The sequence below is a fragment of the Ovis aries genome, chromosome 7 (assembly GCF_016772045.2).
Source record: "Ovis aries strain OAR_USU_Benz2616 breed Rambouillet chromosome 7, ARS-UI_Ramb_v3.0, whole genome shotgun sequence".
In the NCBI taxonomy this organism is placed as follows: Eukaryota; Metazoa; Chordata; class Mammalia; order Artiodactyla; family Bovidae; genus Ovis; species Ovis aries.
The window spans coordinates 52,976,359-52,995,436 of record NC_056060.1 but is presented as its reverse complement, the minus strand read 5'-3'; the positions used below and the strand labels follow the sequence as shown (position 1 = coordinate 52,995,436).

The 19,078-nt window shown below is 38.1% G+C and overlaps 1 protein-coding gene and 1 pseudogene across 9 annotated transcripts in view; one reads left to right on the top strand and one right to left on the bottom strand.

Moving 5' to 3' along the window:
• The window catches only part of DNAAF4 (dynein axonemal assembly factor 4), a 65,691-nt gene extending 46,653 nt beyond the window's left edge, over positions 1–19,038 (bottom strand). For 5 of the 9 annotated variants that reach the window (XR_009601219.1, XR_009601220.1, XM_004010592.5 and 2 more), the window contains exons 1-3: positions 18,851–19,038; positions 18,334–18,481; positions 13,424–13,557 (exon numbers count right to left, since the gene is read on the bottom strand). Coding sequence is in view for 7 of the 9 variants with exons in the window: in XM_004010592.5 (XP_004010641.1) it covers positions 13,424–13,557; positions 18,334–18,481; positions 18,851–18,973 (405 nt within the window). In the remaining 2 variants the exon portion in view is untranslated. Of the gene's footprint in view, positions 1–13,423; positions 13,558–18,333; positions 18,482–18,653; positions 18,813–18,850 lie in introns of those variants that run through there. The other 4 variants (XM_015097029.4, XM_060417899.1, XM_015097030.4 and 1 more) reach the window with 3 other exon arrangements.
• LOC105615716 (biogenesis of lysosome-related organelles complex-1 subunit 2-like) lies at positions 6,807–7,683 on the top strand (annotated as a pseudogene).
• Positions 19,039–19,078: the final 40 nt, after the last annotated feature.

Below are 19,078 nucleotides of genomic sequence, written 5' to 3'. Positions count from 1 at the left end.
CAGTTCATATGGAAACACAAAAGAGCCTGAATAGCCAAAGCAATCATCAGAAAGAAGAATGGAGCTGGAGGAATCAACCTTCCTGACTTCAGATTATACTACAAAGCTACAATCATCAAGACAGTATGGTACCGGCACAAAAACAGAAATATAGACCAATGGAATAAGATAGAAAGCCCAGAAATAAACCCATGCACCTATGGGTACCTTATTTTTGACAAAGGAAGCAAGAATATATACAATGGGACAAAGACAGTCTCTTTAATAAATGGTGCTGGGAAAATGGGACAGCTACATGTAAAAGAATGAAATTAGAACACTTCCTAACACCACACAAAAGGATAAACTCAAAATGGATTAAAGACCTAAATGTAAGACCAGAAGCTATGAAACTCTTAGAGGAAAACAGAGGCAGAACACTTGATGACATAAATCAAACCAAGATTCTCTATGACCCACCTCTTAGAGAAATGGAAATAAAAACAAAAGTTAAAAAGTGGGACCTGATTAAACTTAAAAGCTTTTGCACAGCAAAGGAAACTATAGGCAAGGTGAAAAGATAACCCTCAGATGGGAGAAAATTAATAGCAAATGAAACAGCTGACAAAGGATTAATTTCCAAAATATACAAGCAGCTCACACAACTCAATGCCAGAAAAACAAATAACCCAATCAAAAAGTGGGGTAAAGATCTAAACAGACATTTTCCAAAGACACACAGAAGGCTAACAAACAAAGGAAAAGCTGTTCAACATCACTCATTATTAGAGAAATGCAAATCAAAACTACAAAGAGATATCACCGCACACTGGTCAGAATGGCCGTCAACAAAAAGTCTACAAACAATAAATGCTGGAAAGGGTGTGGAGAAAAGGGAATGCTCTTGCACTGTTGGTGGGAATGTAAATTGATACAGCCACTGTAGAGGACGGTATGGAGATTCCTTAAAAAACTAGGAATAAAACAACAAAAAGACAAATATTCCAATTATAAAATGGGTAAATGACTTAAATAGACATTTTGGCAAATAAGATATACAAATGGCCAAGAAACACGTGAAAAGATGCTCAAAAATCACCAGTGTCAGAGAAATGCAAATCATAACCACACTGAGACACAAATTCACATCTGATAAGATGGCCATAATTTTTTTTAAAAAGGAAAATAACGTGTTAACAAGGGTGGAAGAAACTGGAATCATCATATACTGCTGGAAAGAATGTAAAATGGTGTACCAATTATGAGAAATTATTTGGTGATTACTCAAAAAACTAAATATATGATTACAAATGACCCAGCAATTCTATTCCTAGATTTATACACAAATCAGTTGAAAACATTTACTCAAACAAATACTTATAAGTGAATGTTAACAGTAGCACTATTTACAAAAGCCAAAAGATGAAAAGAAACTAAATTTCCACCAACTGATGAATGGATAAACAAACTGCAGTACACTCATGCAATGGAATATTGTTCAGCCATAAAAACAATAAAGGTCTCAGACATGTTACAACATAGATAAATTCTAAAAATATTATATTAAGTGAAAGACTGAAGACACCAAAGGCCATATATTGTATGTGAAAGGTCCAGAATAGGCAAATTCATAGAGACAAAAAGGAGCTTAGGGATTTTTAGGTGAGGGAAGAGTGAGGAGTGACTACTAATGGGCACAGGGTACCTTTCTAAGGTGGTGAAAATATTCCAAAATTAGATAGTAATGATGGTTGTATAACCTGTGAATAAACAAAGCCAAAGAATTATACACTTTTTTTTTTTCTATATATATGTATGGACCACCATGGTGGCTCAGTGGTAAAGAATCCACCTACCACTGCCAGGAGACACAGTTTCGATCATTAGGTTGGGAAGACCCCCTAGAGAAAGAAATAGCAATGATACTCTAGTATTCTTGACAAGGAAATCTCATGGACAGAGGAGCCTGGTAGGTTACAGTCCATGGGGTTGCAGAAGAGTTAGACATGACTTAGTGACTAAACAACAAATATATATGTACACATACACACACAAAACAGAGTATTATTCAACCTTAAAAAAGAAGGAAATCTTGCCATGTGCAATAACATGGAAGAACCTGGAAGGCAGTACACTGAGCAAAATAAGCCACACAAAGACAAATACTGCATGGTACCACGTGCTGAGCTTAGTCGCTCAGTCATATCTCACTCTTTGCAACCCCATGGACTGTAGCCCAGCAGATTCCTCTGTCCATTGGGATTCTCCAGGCAAGAATACTGGAGTTGGTTGCCATGCCCTCCTTCAGGGGATCTTCCCAACCCAGAAACTGAACCCAGGTCTCCCACAATGCAAGTAGATTCTTTACCATCTGAGCTACCAGGGAAGCCCATACATGGAATCTTAAAAAAAAAAATCAGAATCACAGAAAGTTGAGTCATGGTGCCAGGGGCTGGAGGGGAGGTGAGGAAATGGGAACACATTGGTGAAAGGGCACAAACTTTCAGCTGTAAAATGAGTAACTGCTGAGTATCTAATGCATACAACCTATTGATTTTAGTGATAAACTGTACTACATAATTGAAAGTTGTTAAAAGAGTAGATCTGAAGGATTTATCTCAAAAAAAATGGAAAAAAGATAGCTATGTGAAGTGAAAGATATATTAGTGAACTTAAACATGTGATTCCTTCCACTATATAAACATGGATCAAATCTTCACATTGTATGGTTTAAATATACTACAATTTTATTTGTCAATTTTACTGCAGTAACTGGAAAAAACAGCTTAAAAATTTAAAAAGTCACCATGGCAGCAGTATGAAGAAGGAACACAAACAAAAAGTCAAAGTACATTTGGTCTGTAGAACTTGTTATTAGAAATATCAGAGATGAGAAAGACAAAAAAAATAAATAAATAAAATTTAAAAGCAATAGTGATGGGGGAGTAACCAAGGCAGCTTAGTAGCAAAAGTTCACACACTCAAAGGCCCAGAATGAAGGCAGTAAGGTGAAAAGAGCTTAGGTCAAAGCCATTGGCTGATACTGGAAAACTTTCCAAAGAGCCAGGAAGTGACTTGGATTCCTCCTAAAGACACTGACCGCAGGCACTCTGGGGATTTTGTTCTACCATGAGACCACTGGTGCTAGGAACATTCTGGAGTTCTCCCTTTAGCAGGAAGCTTACTTGCCCACCAGCATATCAGCACCAGTACCAGGACATGTACGGTCAAGCTGCAAGCTTCACAGGAGACCTAACTTTCCTCACCAGTAGGTAAGCACCAGCCTTGACTACACAGCCTTCCAGCCAGGGCCAGATCCTAGACTTAAGGTGGGCTAGGATCTGGCCCTGCCCACCAGTGGGCTGACACAAGACACAGGATCCCCCAGGATCCATCCTTACCTTCTAGGAGGTAACACGAATCCTGAGATCCCCCAGGCCCTGCACCCAGATGCTTCAGGGTCCCCTGCCCACAGACAGCCTTAGTGGGACCTGGCCCCACTCACCATCAGACTGGCACCAACTTTGGGACAGCCCAAACCATGCAGCCAAAATACCAAGACCCAGCTCTGTCCATTGTCAGCTGACTGCTTCCCTCTCAGAAGGGCCTCACATACAACAGGGATAGGAGTGAGCCCTGTCTACCAGCATGCCCATCCCCACAGTAGTTGGCCCTGGCACAAGACAAGGCCCCACTTAGCTGCACAGGAGTTAACCCTAGATCATATAACTCTGGTGACCCAAGAAGAGTATATTGTTGGGTCCCATAGGGTTGTCTTTTACATAAGGTCACTTCTCCATGATCAGGAAACATAAACCATCTACTTAATACCTACAAATAAACACACAGAATTAGGCAAAAGGAGGTAACAAAAGACTATCTCTAAACAAAGGAACAAGATAAAACTCCAGAAGCAGAACTACACAAAGTAAAGACAAACAATCTAACCAATAAAGGATTTAAGAGTGAATAAACACAGTGTGAAGCTTAACAGATAGCTAGAAAATATGAAGAAGAACCAAACTGAGCCGATGCATATAATAAGTGAAATGAAAAACACTAGAAGGAATCACAGTAGGTCATATGATATAGAGGAATAGATCATTGAATTGAAAGACAAAGTAGTGGAAATTACCGAAGCTGACAGGAAAAAAAGAAATAATTTTTGAAAAATGATGACAGTCTTAAAGACCTCTAGAACATCAAGCAAACAAATAATCACAATATATGGGTCCCAGATGGAGAAGAGAGAGAGAAAGGGGCAGAGAACTTATTAAAAGTGATAATAGCTGAAAATTTCCCACTCTAGGAAAGGAAACAGACATCCAGATCCAGGGAACACAGAGTTCCACATAACATCAATCCCAAGAGGTCCACACCAAGACACACTATAAATTAAATGGCAAAAATGAAAGATAAAGAGAGAATCTTAAAAGCATCAAGGGAAAAGCAACTAGTTACTTACAAGGGAGCTCCCATAAGACTGGTAGATAACTTTTCAGCAGAAACTAGGGAACACAGAGTCCCACATAACATCAATCCCAAGAGGTCCACACCAAGACACACTATAAATTAAATGGCAAAAATGAAAGATAAAGAGAGAATCTTAAAAGCATCAAGGGAAAAGCAACTAGTTACATACAAGGGAGCTCCCATAAGACTGGTAGATAACTTTTCAGCAGAAACTTTGCAGGCCAGAAGGGAGTGGCATTATATATTTAAAGTGATGAAAGGGAAAAACCTACAACCAAGAATACATGCCAAAGCTATTTCAGATTTGAAAGAGATAATCTGACACACAAGCAAAAGCAAAAAGTTCAGCACCACTAATCTGGCTTTACAGAGAATTAAAGGGTCTTCTCTAAGCAAAAACTAGAAGACTAGAACTAGAATATAAAGTTATAAAAGAATACAATCTCATTGGTAAAGGCAAATATACAGTAAAGGTAGTAGATCAACCACTTATAAAGTTGGCAGGAAGGATAAAAAAACAAAGTAGTAAAATCATCTATATCCATTATAGGCAGTTATAGGACATACAAAACAAAAAGGAGTAAAAAATAATGTCAAAAGCATTCAATGTGGGGAGAGGGAGAGTAAAAACACTCACTCACATACATAGATAGGTTACTGTATACAATTTCATGGTAACCACAAACCAAAAATGTATAATAGAAACACAAAAGAGACATGAATCCAAACATAACACTAAAGAAAGGAATCAAATCATAAGGGAAGAGAGCAAGAGAAGAAAGGAATAAAAAGAACTACAAAAACAACCCCCAAACTATTAACAAAATGGCAATAGTAACGATCAATAATTACTTCAGATGTAAAAGAACTAAAAGGATCAATCGAAGGACAAAGAGTGCCTGGATATATACAAAAACAAGACTCATCTGTATGCTGCCAACAAGAGGCTCATTTCATATCTAAAGACACACAGATTGAAAGTAAGAGGAAGGAAAAGGTATTTCATGCAAATGGAGATGGAAAGAAAGCTAGAGTACCAATATTTATTACCAGACAAAATAGACTTTAAAACAAAGACTGTAACAAGAGATGAAAAATGACATTACATAATAATAAAGGAATCAATCCAACAAGAAGATATAACCATTGTAAATATATGTTCACTCAACATCAGTTCAGTTCAGTTCAGTCGCTGAGTCATGTCCGACTCTTTGCGACCCCATGAATCGCAGCACGCTAGGCCTCCCTGTCCATCACCAACTCCTGGAGTTCACCCAAACTCATGTGCATCGAGTCGGTGATGCCATCCAGCCATCTCATCCTCTGTCATCCCCTTCTCCTCCTGCCCCCAATCCCTCCCAGCATCAGGCAGGGTCTTTTCCAATGAGTCAACTCTTTGCATGAGGTGGCCAAAGTATTGGAGTTTCAGCCTCAACATCAGTCCTTCCAATGAAAACGCAGGACTGGTCTCCTTTAGGGTGGACTGGTTGGATCTCCTTGCTGTCCAAAGGACTCGCAAGAGTTTTCTCCAACACCACAGTTCAAAAGCATCAATACAGGAACACCTAAATACATAAATGTGAACAAACATAAAGGCAAAAATTGACATTAACAAGTAAAAGTAGCGAACTTCAACATCCCGTTTAAATCAATAGACGATTCAGACCAAAAAATCAATAAGGAAACACTGGCCTTAAATAATACATCAGATCAGATGGCCATGTGTATATATATATATGTATATATATATGTGTGTATATATATATAACACTTTATTCAAAAATAGCAAAATAAACATTTCAAGTGCACATGGAACATTTTCCAGGACAGATCACATTCTAGGCTACAAAATATGTCTGAACAGATTTAAGAAAACTGAAATCATATCAAGCATCTTTTCTTACCACAATGCTATAAGCTTAGAAAGAAAGTGCAAGAAACACAAACATGTAGAGGCGAAACTAAACGCTACTGAGCAAAAAACAGATCACTGAAGAAATCAAAGGGGAAATAAAAAATTCCTGGAGACAAATGAAAATGGAAACATGACTGAAATCTATGCCATGGAGCAAAAGCAGTTCAAGGAGGGAAGTTTACAGCAATATAAGCTTACATCATGAAACAGGAAAAATCTCAAGTAAACAACCTAATAATACATCTGAAGAACTAGAAAAAGAACAAACAAAATCAAAAGTAGGAGGAAAGAAATACAAAGATCAGAGAAGAAATAAATAAAACAGAGACTAATAAACAATTTTAAGAAACCACTGAAACTAAAAGCTGAATCTGTCAAAAATAAAACTGATAAACTATTACTCAGATCAATTTAAAAAAACAGCAGGGAGAAGCAGCATGGGGGCAGGGCATGGCGGTGGCAGCCGAGGGTGTCCCAGCGATCCACCGTGAGGAGCCAGTTCGAGATGATGTCGCTGTGGAGACTGCTGAGGAAGCAAAGGAGCCTGCTGAGGCTGATATAAATGAGCTCTGCCGGGACATGTTCTCCAAAATGGCAACTTACCTGACTGGGGAGCTGACGGCCACCAGTGAAGACTATAAGCTCCTGGAAAATATGAATAAACTAACCAGCCTGAAGTATCTTGAAATGAAAGATATTGCTATAAACATTAGTAGAAACTTGATTTAAACCAGAAGTATGCTGGACTGCAGCCTTATCTGGATCAGATCAATGTAATTGAGGAGCAAGTAGCAGCTCTTGAGCAGGCAGCCTACAAGTTGGATGCATATTCAAAAAAACTGGAAGCCAAGTACAAGAAGCTGGAGAAGCGATGAAAAACTACTGTGGGGACAAAGTCTTTTTTAATGTGGGAAGAATGTTTTATAAGACCTGAATCTTGAGGTTGATGAATTGTCAAAACTCCTCAAAAGGCACCTATGCTGGTCGTCCCAGAAACATCGCAACATTGGAGTAAACTGGAGAACTGTGGCTATCCCTGGAGGAACTTCTTTTGAGGCAGAATCCTCAGAAACTCAACACTTATAACTCCTTACCTTTTACCTGAATGCTTCATCATCCATTCAGGACAAAGAGTTTCTCAAAGTTCAGATAAACCTGGGCCTGCCAGTAGAATCAAATGAGAGGACCTCTTTTCCCTGGTAGCAGTTGATTACTATATTATTTTCTTAAATGGTTGGTTTTTGAGTTACTGTGTAAAAGGTGTTTTTTTTCTATCAAGGATGTAATGTATTGCTAACAAGATTCTAAATTAAAAAAAGGAAAAAAGAAAAAAACAGCAGGCGCAAACAAAATTAGAAATGAAAAACGATGTTATAACTAACATCACAGAAATACAAAGGATCATAAGAAATTACTCAAACAATTTATACATCAATAAAATGGACAAGAGTCAGACATGACTGAGCAACTGAACTGAACTGAAAGGAAACAGATAAATTATTAGAAATGTAAAATCTCCTGAAATTGAATCAAGAATATACAATATGAACAGACCAATTACTAGTACTGAAATTGATTACTGACTTTAAAAATTCCCAATGAACAAAAGTACAGGACAGACAGTTTCACAGGTGAACTGTACCAAATATTTAAAGAAAAGTTAACATTTAGCCTTCTAAAACTCCATAAAACTGAACAGGAAGGAATGCTTTAGAAGTCATTATACAAGGCCAGCATTACCGTGATACCAAAACCAGACAAAGACACCACAAAAAAAGAAAATTACAGGCCAATATCACTGATGAACACAGCCATGAATATCTTCAACAAAATATTAGCTAACTGAATCTGAAAGGGATTAAACACCATGATCAAGTGAGATTTATTGCAGGAATGCAAGGATATTCACAAATCATCACTGTGATACACCACAGTAACAAACTGAAGAATAAAAATCTTAAGATCATCTCAACAGATGCACAGACAGCCGTCAACAAAATTCAACATCCATTTACGATAAAAACTGTCCACAAAGAGGATACAAGAGGGAATAAACCTCAACATATTAAAGGCCATATGACAAACCTAGAGCCAAATCACATTCAATGATAAAAAGCTGAAGCATTTCCTCCAAGATCAGGACAAGACAAGGATTCCCACTCTTGCCTCTTTTATTCAACATAATATGGAAACTCCTAGCCATAACAACCAGACAATAAAAAGAAAATGAACCCAAACTGGAAAGGAAGAAGTAAAACTATTTCTGTTTACAGGTGGCATGATACTATATAAAGAAAATCCGAAAGATGCCACCAAAAAACTATTAGAATTAACACACGAATTCAGTAAAGTTGAAGCATATAAAATTAACCTATAGAAATCTGTTGCATTTATATACACTAACAATGAACTATCAAAAAGAGAAATTTAAAAGTCATATTTACAGGAGTTCCCTGCTGGCCTAGTGGTTAGGATTCCAGGCTTTCACTGCCATGAACCAGGTTCAATTCCTGGTCAGGGAACTGGAATCCCATAAGCTTCAAGGTTAAATACATAAATAAAACAATCATCTTTATAACTGCATAGAACAAAAATTGAGAAAGCAGTTACTTGTAGCTTTTCTATACCTTAGTTATACATGCTTCCAATAAACAGGGCATGCGGTTTCACCAATAAGTACTTTTTAAAGGCCCTACAGTATAATCTAGACAACTCCAGAAAGTAACTCACACACAATCAGGCAAAGTTATTTTACAGTTCCACGCTTCTGAGTTTCAACTTTAAGAAAATAGCAGAAGAAAGCACTTCAAATTTGACCTATTTAGGTTAAAAATTAGTGGGAAAACAAGTTCCTTAAAAGAGAAAAGAAAATAGAACCAAAAAATTCAAAATAGAAGATAACCTACAAAACAAAGAGTGAAGAAAACAGGAAAAGTAGGCAATAGTAGTCCAAAGTAAAGATGGGAAAAAGCATGTTTCAGATTAGTCTGGCATCGATATTCCAAGCTTCTGTTAGTCATCCCTACTCCATCTCAATTATTCATGCTCTGGGTAGGTGAACTTTCTACCTTCACCATGAAACCAAAGGATTACTTTAACTATCTGCGTCATGAAAAATTTTCCAAACCCTTGATTATTCTTTATTCCTGCCCTTTAGTCAAAAGATAAAAAAGCCCCTACCGCATAGGACTTAAATTTTTTCACCTGTTCCAATCTTCATCCCACCACAAAAAAACTGCTTCATCATCAATCCTCTCTCCTGGTTATATTATCAATATCTCCCTCTTCATTGGCTTTTTTCTTCAACACATAAATATGTTCAAAATCCTTTCATCCTAAGAACACAAAAGTTCTGCCTCCTCCTTGCAACCTCTTCAAACTCATTAGCTAGAATGAGCTTTCTAAAACACAAACCCAATTATTTTGGTATTCTTGCTGAAAATTCCTAAAGAGTTCCCCTCAAGAGATTTTTCTAAATATCAAGATTTTATTTCTCATCACAACTGTTCCTCACTGTGCCAAATTCTGTCGAGCACTTATACAAAACTGACTATAATGCCATTTTCCCATTTATCCCTAGGTAACTGTAGCTAATTCTCCAGTATTCAGCACAAGCTACACTGCCTTCTATTTCCTGACCATCCTTCCAGACTGAGATACCAATCTTTGGCCAGTGTTTTCTCTTTACCTGCCCATGATTTCTTATGCATACAAGGCTGTAATCTGTTTTTTATTGTCTGTCACCCTCTCTATGAGTAAACTGAAATCGAAGACTGACTTGTCAGCGCAGCCTCAATATCTTTTAAACTATTCAATAAATGTCTGCTAAATGAATGACAGATCAGTAGCAAAGATAAGCAGACATGGACACAGTAAACCAAGGTTGAAGCAACAGACCTGAAGATATATTTGCACTTACGTAAAACTGACTGCCATGTGAAGTATCATTCTACAGATTATAAAGCAATCATTTTATGGGGCTTGAAAGGGAGCCAACAGAATAGACAGACTGTCTCCTGCTGGTTTCTGGTAATGTGCAGATGTGGATCATCTTCCTATCAGCCTAAGGATGAAGCAGTTACAAAGAAAAGGCAGTGCTAAGGCTGTTGTAGAGAGACGGAGTCAGGGCTTGGATTCACTGCTCTGTCTCTGAACTTCTGCTAGATGAAATCAAATTATCTTTATTGCTTAAACTCCAATCTTTTCAATTCAAACTAAGTTGTAAAATGGCCAAAAGTTCCTTCCTTATTTGTAAGCATGTCCCTTTGCAATGTGATTTCATCTTTCTTCCCCAGAATAGGTGCAGTCTATTTCTCTAACCCTTAATTTGGGCTTGGTTCTATGCAACATTAGTTAAATGGAGCATTAGAAAATGTGACACAGAAGTGTGTTTAAAAGGGCTTGTACATTAGGGTTTTCCCATTCCCGCTCCCAGAAACGCTAATTATGAAGTAAAGAAATCTGTGCTAACCTGGAGAATGAAATACCACATGGAGAGGGACTACGGCTTTCCCAGGCAAAGCTGCAGACATTTGAGTTAGGTCATCCTAGAACATCCAGCCACAACCAAGGCCAACTCAGACCACAAGAACTGCCTGACCAACATGCAGAATCGTGAGAAATGATGTGTTAAGCGATCCCCAGTCTCCAGGCCGCAGATCAGAACTCCTCAAATCAGTGGCAGTTACTAGATTAGAAATGAAGAACACAATAAATGCAACGTGCTTGAATCAGCCTGCAACTATCACCTCCACTCCCGGTCCATGGCAAACCCACGAAACTGGTCCCTGGTGCCAAAAAGGCTGGCGACTGCTGTTTAAGCCACTAAAGTATGGATAGTTTTTACAGTGTTTTGACTAAATATTTGGTTTGGTGGTTTAGTCGCTAAGTCGTGACTGACTCTGTAGCCTGCCAGGTTTCTCTGTTCACGGGATTTCCCAGGCAAGAATACTGGAGTGGATTGCCATTTTCTTCTCCAGAGAATCCTCCCAACCCAGGGATCGAACCTGGGTATACTGTATTGCAGGCAGTCTCCTGAATTGCAGACTAGATGTTTGTGTCCCCTCAAATGTTTTAAAGCTCCAACTCCTGTTTACATGGGTTTCTGAGGAAGTAATTAAAGATAAATGAGGTCATAAGGGTGGGGCCCTGATACAACAGGATATGCCCTAATAAGAAGATACAACAGAGACTTTTTCTCTCTCTTTCAGTTATCTGCAAGCCAGGAATAGACTTATTACCCACCATACTTTGATCTGAGACTTCTAAGCCCTAGACCTGCAGGAAGACAACTGTGTGTTGCTTTAATCACTCACTCTGTGGTGTTCTGTTAGGGAAGCCTGAGCAGGTTACCACTATACAGCATAGCAAACTGAAACAGTGAGTCTTAGCACTAGCCCTGTTCACTCTTTTTAAAAGATTACTATGAATAAAAAAATGTTTTCAGTATATGTAAATCAAGTTTTAAGCTAATTTATGGTTTAAGCTAATAATGAGCTGCCTTTTGTCATCATATTGCTTCATTTATTCTTTATGGACCATCAAAGTTCTTTTCTAAATGGTGTCTAATATTGTACAGAGTAAAATTATCTACATTTATCCACCAGAATAGAATTTTACAATGATTACAGAGTACTCAAACAACGTAGTCACATTAATTTATTCAAATATTTGAGCACCTACTATTTACTTGGCAATGGTTATGATAGGGATGAAAAAAAGTATAGTCTCAACTCTTAACAATACTCAGGGGAAGAGACGGACAAAATGAATAGTTTGTAGTACAGGGTACAGACTTTCATAGGTTCTATCACTTCAATGTAAACTACAGCTTCATTCTTTATACATTAATGACCCTAAACTACCTTCGCAAATACCAAAGTCAGGCTTTCATATGTCAGGAGATATTTATCAACTTCAAGGTAGAGCATTGTGGTACTGCCTGGCAATCAATTGTTCAGCTTTGTTATATTTACCAGTGCAGCAGTATGTGGGCTATTATTTATCAGTTCAATAAATACTTATTTGCTGCCACAAATTTTATACTATTTTGCTTGTATTTTTTTTTAATTCAGGAAAAGTTTGATAGTAGTGATAATATGATCAAGAAAAGGTGGAACTCATCAAGTATACTGAAAGCAGGAATCTTCGGATGGCTGACCACATGTTCAATTATTAAGTAAAAAATGAAGTATATTAATCATTGGCAATATTTAAAAGTCAAGTAAAAGTGATAAAGAAGCAGAGAAGCCTTTGGAATTATGGACTGGAATTATGAACTGTTGGTTATAAAAACAATACTAGTGATCCAAATGCAAAAGAACAATCATGAGTCCACAGAACTCTTGATGAGATAATGCTTGTTATAGATTTCTTAGTCATTTCAAAATGAGAATTTAAGACGGGAAATTATTTGTAAAAATTAGTCAGAATAGGTAAACCTATAGAGACAGAAAGTAGATTAGTGGTTGTCTAGGGGTAGAGGCTTGGATGAATAGGGAGTGACTGCTCATGGTGCAGGGTTTCTTTTGGGGATGATGAAAATGTTCTAAAATTGACTGTGGTGATGGTTTTAGGGCTCTAAATATACTAACAACCACTGAATTGTAAGCTTTTAATAGGCAAACTGTATGGTATGTGAATTATATCTCAAAAAATATATTGCTGATCAAAGCTTTAACTTGAAAGCCTCAACAGTTAAAAGAAAAGTTATTATTGGTCAATATTCAGTGTTGAATCTATGTTTTTCTTGTTTTAAATAATAATATCCATCAATTTCAAGGAAAAAAAGAAGTAAAACACTTCCACCATAAAACCTTATAACTTTTGTTCCCCTGGAAATGGAACATTCTCCCTAAAACAGGCAAATCTATTGTTGAACCTTCATGCTTTCATACAGCTTTTCAGAAGTAGCAGACAACCTATGTAACACAGCAAGTCCTGTAACCAAAGTATAAACAAAAAGGTGAGAAAGTACAGTAGATGGAACAAATTATCACTGCATAGTTTACTATTATATCTTTAGTTAAAGGACCTTCCTATCAATCTGCAACTTACCTTCATCATGACATTTAGTGTATATTTTTGATCTTCCCTCCTTGCCACAGCTTTTGCTTCCATAGCTTCTTTTGCTCTTTCCTGTGCTTGTAGGATAGACTTCTCCCTTATTTTTTGCATCATCTCTTTGTCAACTAAAACAAAGAATATCACTAAATTAGAATCATGATGAATTTGTTTTACTTAGGAGAATTTGTTTTGATCTGGGATAACATGGTTTTGGACCCAACTTCACATGGAGAAGTAAGAACATTTCTCAGGATTAAACTAGTCAAGAAGCTAATAAGGGTGACTGTAACAGTAATGAATTAGTAAAGAATGGATGCCTTTGTGCACTGAGAAAGGCAGAGAGACAGAGGGGGAAGATATGAATAAGAGAGAAGAGGAGCAATGGAGAGAGGAAATAAGAGAGGGAATGAGGATATGGAGAGGGGAGGGAGAGGAGGAGGAGAGGGTCACAGGACGGAGAGAGAGGCTATGCAATGAGAGGAATGGGAAGAGGCAAAGCGGGCCAGAGAGAAGGAAAGAGAACACATTGATACTCCTCTCTCTCCTATTAGCTTATAAACCTGATCACAACAAAGCATCACTATGAGGTCTCTTAGAAGAGAACATGTTCATCGCTTAGATCAACATTGAGATCATTTAACATGATCAGTTCAGTTCAGTTCAGTTGCTCAGTCGTGTCCAACTCTACGACCCCATGAATCGCAGCATGCCAGGCCTCCCTGTCCATCACCAACTCCCAGAGTTCACTCAGACTCACATCCATTGAGTCAGTGATGCCATCCAGCCATCTCATCCTCTGTCGTCCCCTTCTCCTCCTGCCCCCAATCCCTCCCAGCATCAGAGTCTTTTCCAATGAGTCAACTTTTTGCATGAGGTGGCCAAAGTACTGGAGTTTCAGCTTTAGCATCATTCCTTCCAAAGAAATCCCAGGGTTGATCTCCTTCAGAATGGACTGGTTGGATCTCCTTGCGGTCCAAGGAACTCTCAAGAGTCTTCACCAACACCACAGTTCAAAAGCATCAATTCTTCAGTGCTCAGCCTTCTTCACAGTCCAACTCTCACATCCATACATGACCACTAGAAAAACCATAGCCTTGACTAGACGGACCTTAGCAAAGTAATATCTCTGCTTTTGAATATGCTATCTAAGTTGAAGGAGTAATCGTCTTTTAATTTCACAGCTGCAGTCACCATCTGCAGTGATTTTGGAGCCCCCAAAAATAAAGTCTGACACTGTTTCCACTGTTTCCCCATCTATTTCCCATGAAGTGATGGGACCGATGCCATGATCTTCATTTTCTGAATGCTGAGCTTTAAGCCAACTTTTTCACTCTCCTCTTTCACTTTCATCAAGAGGCTTTTTAGTTCCTCTTCACTTTCTGCCATAAGGGTGGTGTCATGATCAACCACCTTCAAAAATATAAATGGTTAGTCTTATGTATGAAGAGTACAGGGCAAGCTTTAGGAAAAATTATAAAGTCACATGACATGTTACATACAAAACTTTACCATTTACAGTCATTTTTTATTCAGTGATTCAGTATTTTAGAAACTGCAGGCTGTGATCCATTATGGGATAAATTATCTTAAGAAAATAAGGATTAAAGAAGGGATCCAGACTTAGAAGGGAAAAAACAGGAGGGGAGAGGAAACTTGGGAGAGTGAAGTAAAAAGAGACAAGGAGGGCAGGAGTGGAGGGATGACTAATGAACCCTTATACTAACCCTTCATCTTGTTTTAAAATATATGAAAATAATATATAAGAAAACTAGTTACAAAGGATTATATTAAAATACTTACAAAATATTGTGATACATTAAAACACAAAACATGAAATTTGTGATGTAAAAACATCTGCTTCTTTATTAATGCACTGACTAATATATAGCAAAATGTCTAATACACAATTTCAAAGTAGTGCATCTAAAAGACAAAGGAACTGGCTGGACAAAGGAACCTGATATGAACATGTTGTGAATTTTATTGATACTACTTCTGATTGTTGTCTACATTCATAATTGAAGGTAATATTAAATTTCAGTTAAAAATGAGTAAAGAATATGGCATTTTTACCCATCCAAGATCCTGGCTGGAAATCAGGACTGGAATGAGGTCTGAAGCCTCTCCCCAACCATCCACCTGTTTTAATAACACGGTGGCAGAGACCTAGACCAGCTTCAGGGGCAGGAATTAATTTTTAAAAAATCAAGTTTCTGAATTAAATGCTCCACATCTAAAAGAAATGAAAAATGGATCAAGAAGGAACTTCAGAAAAAACTGGAGCAGTATTTTGTGAATAATGAGGGAGGCAGGCTTGGAGTAGATATTGGAGTTTCATAATACTATATGTGGAAAAAAAGATTGTTAAAACAATTTCACTGAATTGCATGTAAAACTGAGTTTGAAGAAAATAAAAAATAAAAATCAAGGTTAACAAATTAAAAAAAAAAACTGAGTTTGACTTCTAAAAGAATCTCAAACTTGGTTTCTGAAGTAAAGTCAATGTTCATTACTTGTTATATGTTAGTTTTAAGACTGTTTTGATTCATCTAATTGGCAATTATGGTCAAACCCAATCTGCTGCCTGATTTCTTACAGCACATAGGCTAAGAATTATTTTTGAAGTTTTAAATAATTGAAAAAGTCAAAATAATAGTAATATTTAATGACATAAGTGGCTCAAACTGTAAAAAGTTTGCCTGTGATGCAGAAGACCTGTTCTGGGAAGACCCCCTGGAGAAGGAAATAGCAACCCACTCTGATATTCTTGCCTGGGAAATCCCATGGACAGAGTAGCCGGACAGGCTAGAGCCCATGGGGTCATAAAGAGCTGGACATGACTGAGTGACCAACACTTTCACTTTTTCACTTTTTGTCAATAAATATATATTGTCTATGGCTGCTTTTGCATGACAATAATATAGCTGAGTAACTGTAACACAGACCACACAGACCACAAAATCCAAAATATTATCTGGTCCTTTACAGAAAAAGTTTGCTAACACTTGGCTTAAATGGTCAAAATTTGGAATAGCTGACCACGTAACTATGAAAGAGAAGGAATCAAGCAGCTGTGCAATGAAAGCAGATGTGTAAGTCAGAGAGGACTGTTACACTTAGAAAACAAAATTCCCTTCCCATTCCTGCAGAAGGCACCAACCAGGTTAAGGAGGGAATATGATATAGAATAAAGTGTTTCAAGTCAGAAACAGGAAAAAGTAACAGGTTTACTGATATGACTCTTCTTTCTACCTAAAAAGCTGGTGTACAAAACGTTACCTGCAACATACATGCACATACATATAAACATTTAACTCAGTGGCTCTCAAACCTGGCCAGTCATCAGAACCACCCAGGTAGTTCTCAACCCCTAATCTGTTTATTTTTGGGCATCCTGGGTGGCTCAGCAGTAAAGAATCAGCCTGCAGTGCAGGAGCCACAGGAGACACAAGTTCAATCCCTGGGTCGGGAAGATCCCCTGGAAGAGGGCACGGCAAACCACTCCAGTGTTCTTGCCTGGAGAATCCCATGGACAGAAGAACCTGGTGGGCTACAGTCCATGGGGTTGCAAAAAGTCGGACATGATTGAGGCAACTTAGCATGTATGCGATTGTTTAAGTCATTATAATAGATGACAATTCTGGTTTCATCTAACTTCAAAATTAAGATTATCAACATCAACTGAAATAAATAAAAATATTTACATTTAACTTTAGGTGAGAAGTCAGAACATCCTGTGTGTGTTTCATGACATATTCCCAGACACCATCTTGGACTTAAAGAATCAAAAAGTAAGACAGGGGTAGGAGAGAACAAATCTGGTTTTAAAAACCCCTCAGTTAGTCTAGGATTCAATACAGAACTAAAGTAAGCTAGCTATGATAACCTCCCTTCCAGTATCTTCTGAGCTCAAAACCACATTTTAGAGAAAAATCTTACCTAGTACTAAGAACTAAAAAATTTAATTCCACTGCAAGATATGAAGAAAACATTAACATAAAGAGTGGCTGCAATTTCCCTATTCTCAATAGTTCCAACTCAAAGCTTAATGCCAACGACCTAAGAGAAATTTTAGACAGTAGACAGAAAACACAAGAAAACATGATTACTGTATCAGAGAGGAAGATAACAGAACTAAAGCAGTAGAGGGCAATTACTGACCCACAAAGCTGATCTTAGCAGAAGAATAGAATACAGATTAAGAGTACAGACAACAGGAGATCTCAACTTGGGACTGTACATTTTAATCTCTAAAAACCATTTTAACAATTTAGGTCCCACTACCAAAAACTGATTTTATCTGTCTAGGGTAAGATTCAGACATCTGTATTCTGTAAAAGTTCTGTTGTTGTTCAGTCACTAAGTCACATCCAACTCGTTGCAACCCCATGGACTGCAAACACACCAGGCTTCCCTGTCCTTCACTATCTTCTATAGTATGTATCTTCAAATATGTAGCCACTGTTGAGTGTAACCTTCAGCAATTACTCAACCTTTCTGCACCTCAGTAGCCTCACCTTAATAGAAAAAAAAAAAAAAATGGTGAGGGTGGTGGAGTACCTAAGTGATAGACTATTACAAGGATTAACAGGTGAACTAATGCCTAATACAAAATGAGTGCTCATAAAGGCCACACCGGGAGGCCTTATCCTCTGAAGATAGAAGCTCACATCGTTTAAGAGCTATTATGAACAGACTCTAATTTTTTAGAAATTCGATTACTCAATAAATAGGTTATTAGGTTATTTAAGAGGCAGCTGAAGCACTACCTCATCTAAATGACACTCGTGCCTATTTTGTTTTCCTAGAAGAGCAACATAATTATTTCAAAAGATAGATTCTTGAATCGTATAAAGTTTAAAAAGCACAACCAGCTTAACATCTTTTAGTAAAGAACTTACCACCTGACAGAGAAAGGGTCTCCCACATGGCTGCTTCTTTTTTGTGCAGGGTGAAAACAACAGTGTTATTCCCAATCTTAGCTTTGCTGCTCTCATCGTCTATAGGAGCATAGAGAAACACCTCGAATAAAAATGGAGGGCAGTTCACCTATTCAGAAGAGGGGAAACGGAAGTTAATTTGGCTGCACAAAATGAAAAACACACCCCTTAAGAAATAAGTGATGGAGGCCAAAATCATTTTCTTAAATTCCTGCTATAAATTTATTCCCAGGTCACGATAAAAGTAGCAAGGCATACGGAAGCCAGGGATAAAATCATACCTGACCCGATGACATCTATCTACAGACGAGGTGTCTCACTTGTATGAGATTCGTATCTTGTTTTGTTTTGTTCTAATAGGACTAATATTTTAGGATGCTTATCTGCAAGGACGCGCCTTTTGCGCGTCCACAGCCATGCCTTCGCAGACGCCTCAGACCACACCCCCGGGGCCGGCTGGCACAATTTGCGTTCCTACCTTCAAATAATTTTCCGTGCAGAACACGTCCGCGTCTCGGACGCTGACGCCTCGGAGGGGCACAGAGATGAAGACCGCAGTGCTCGTCTGCTGCCAGCTGTAATTGCTAACCTGCAGCGGCATCCTGGGAGGCAGCCGGCGAGAGTGAGACGACTCACGCCCACTCGGTTGCTAGGGAAGCCGGGGTTACCACACGCCAGCCCTTCCGGGTCAGGAGGGCCGGGGCAC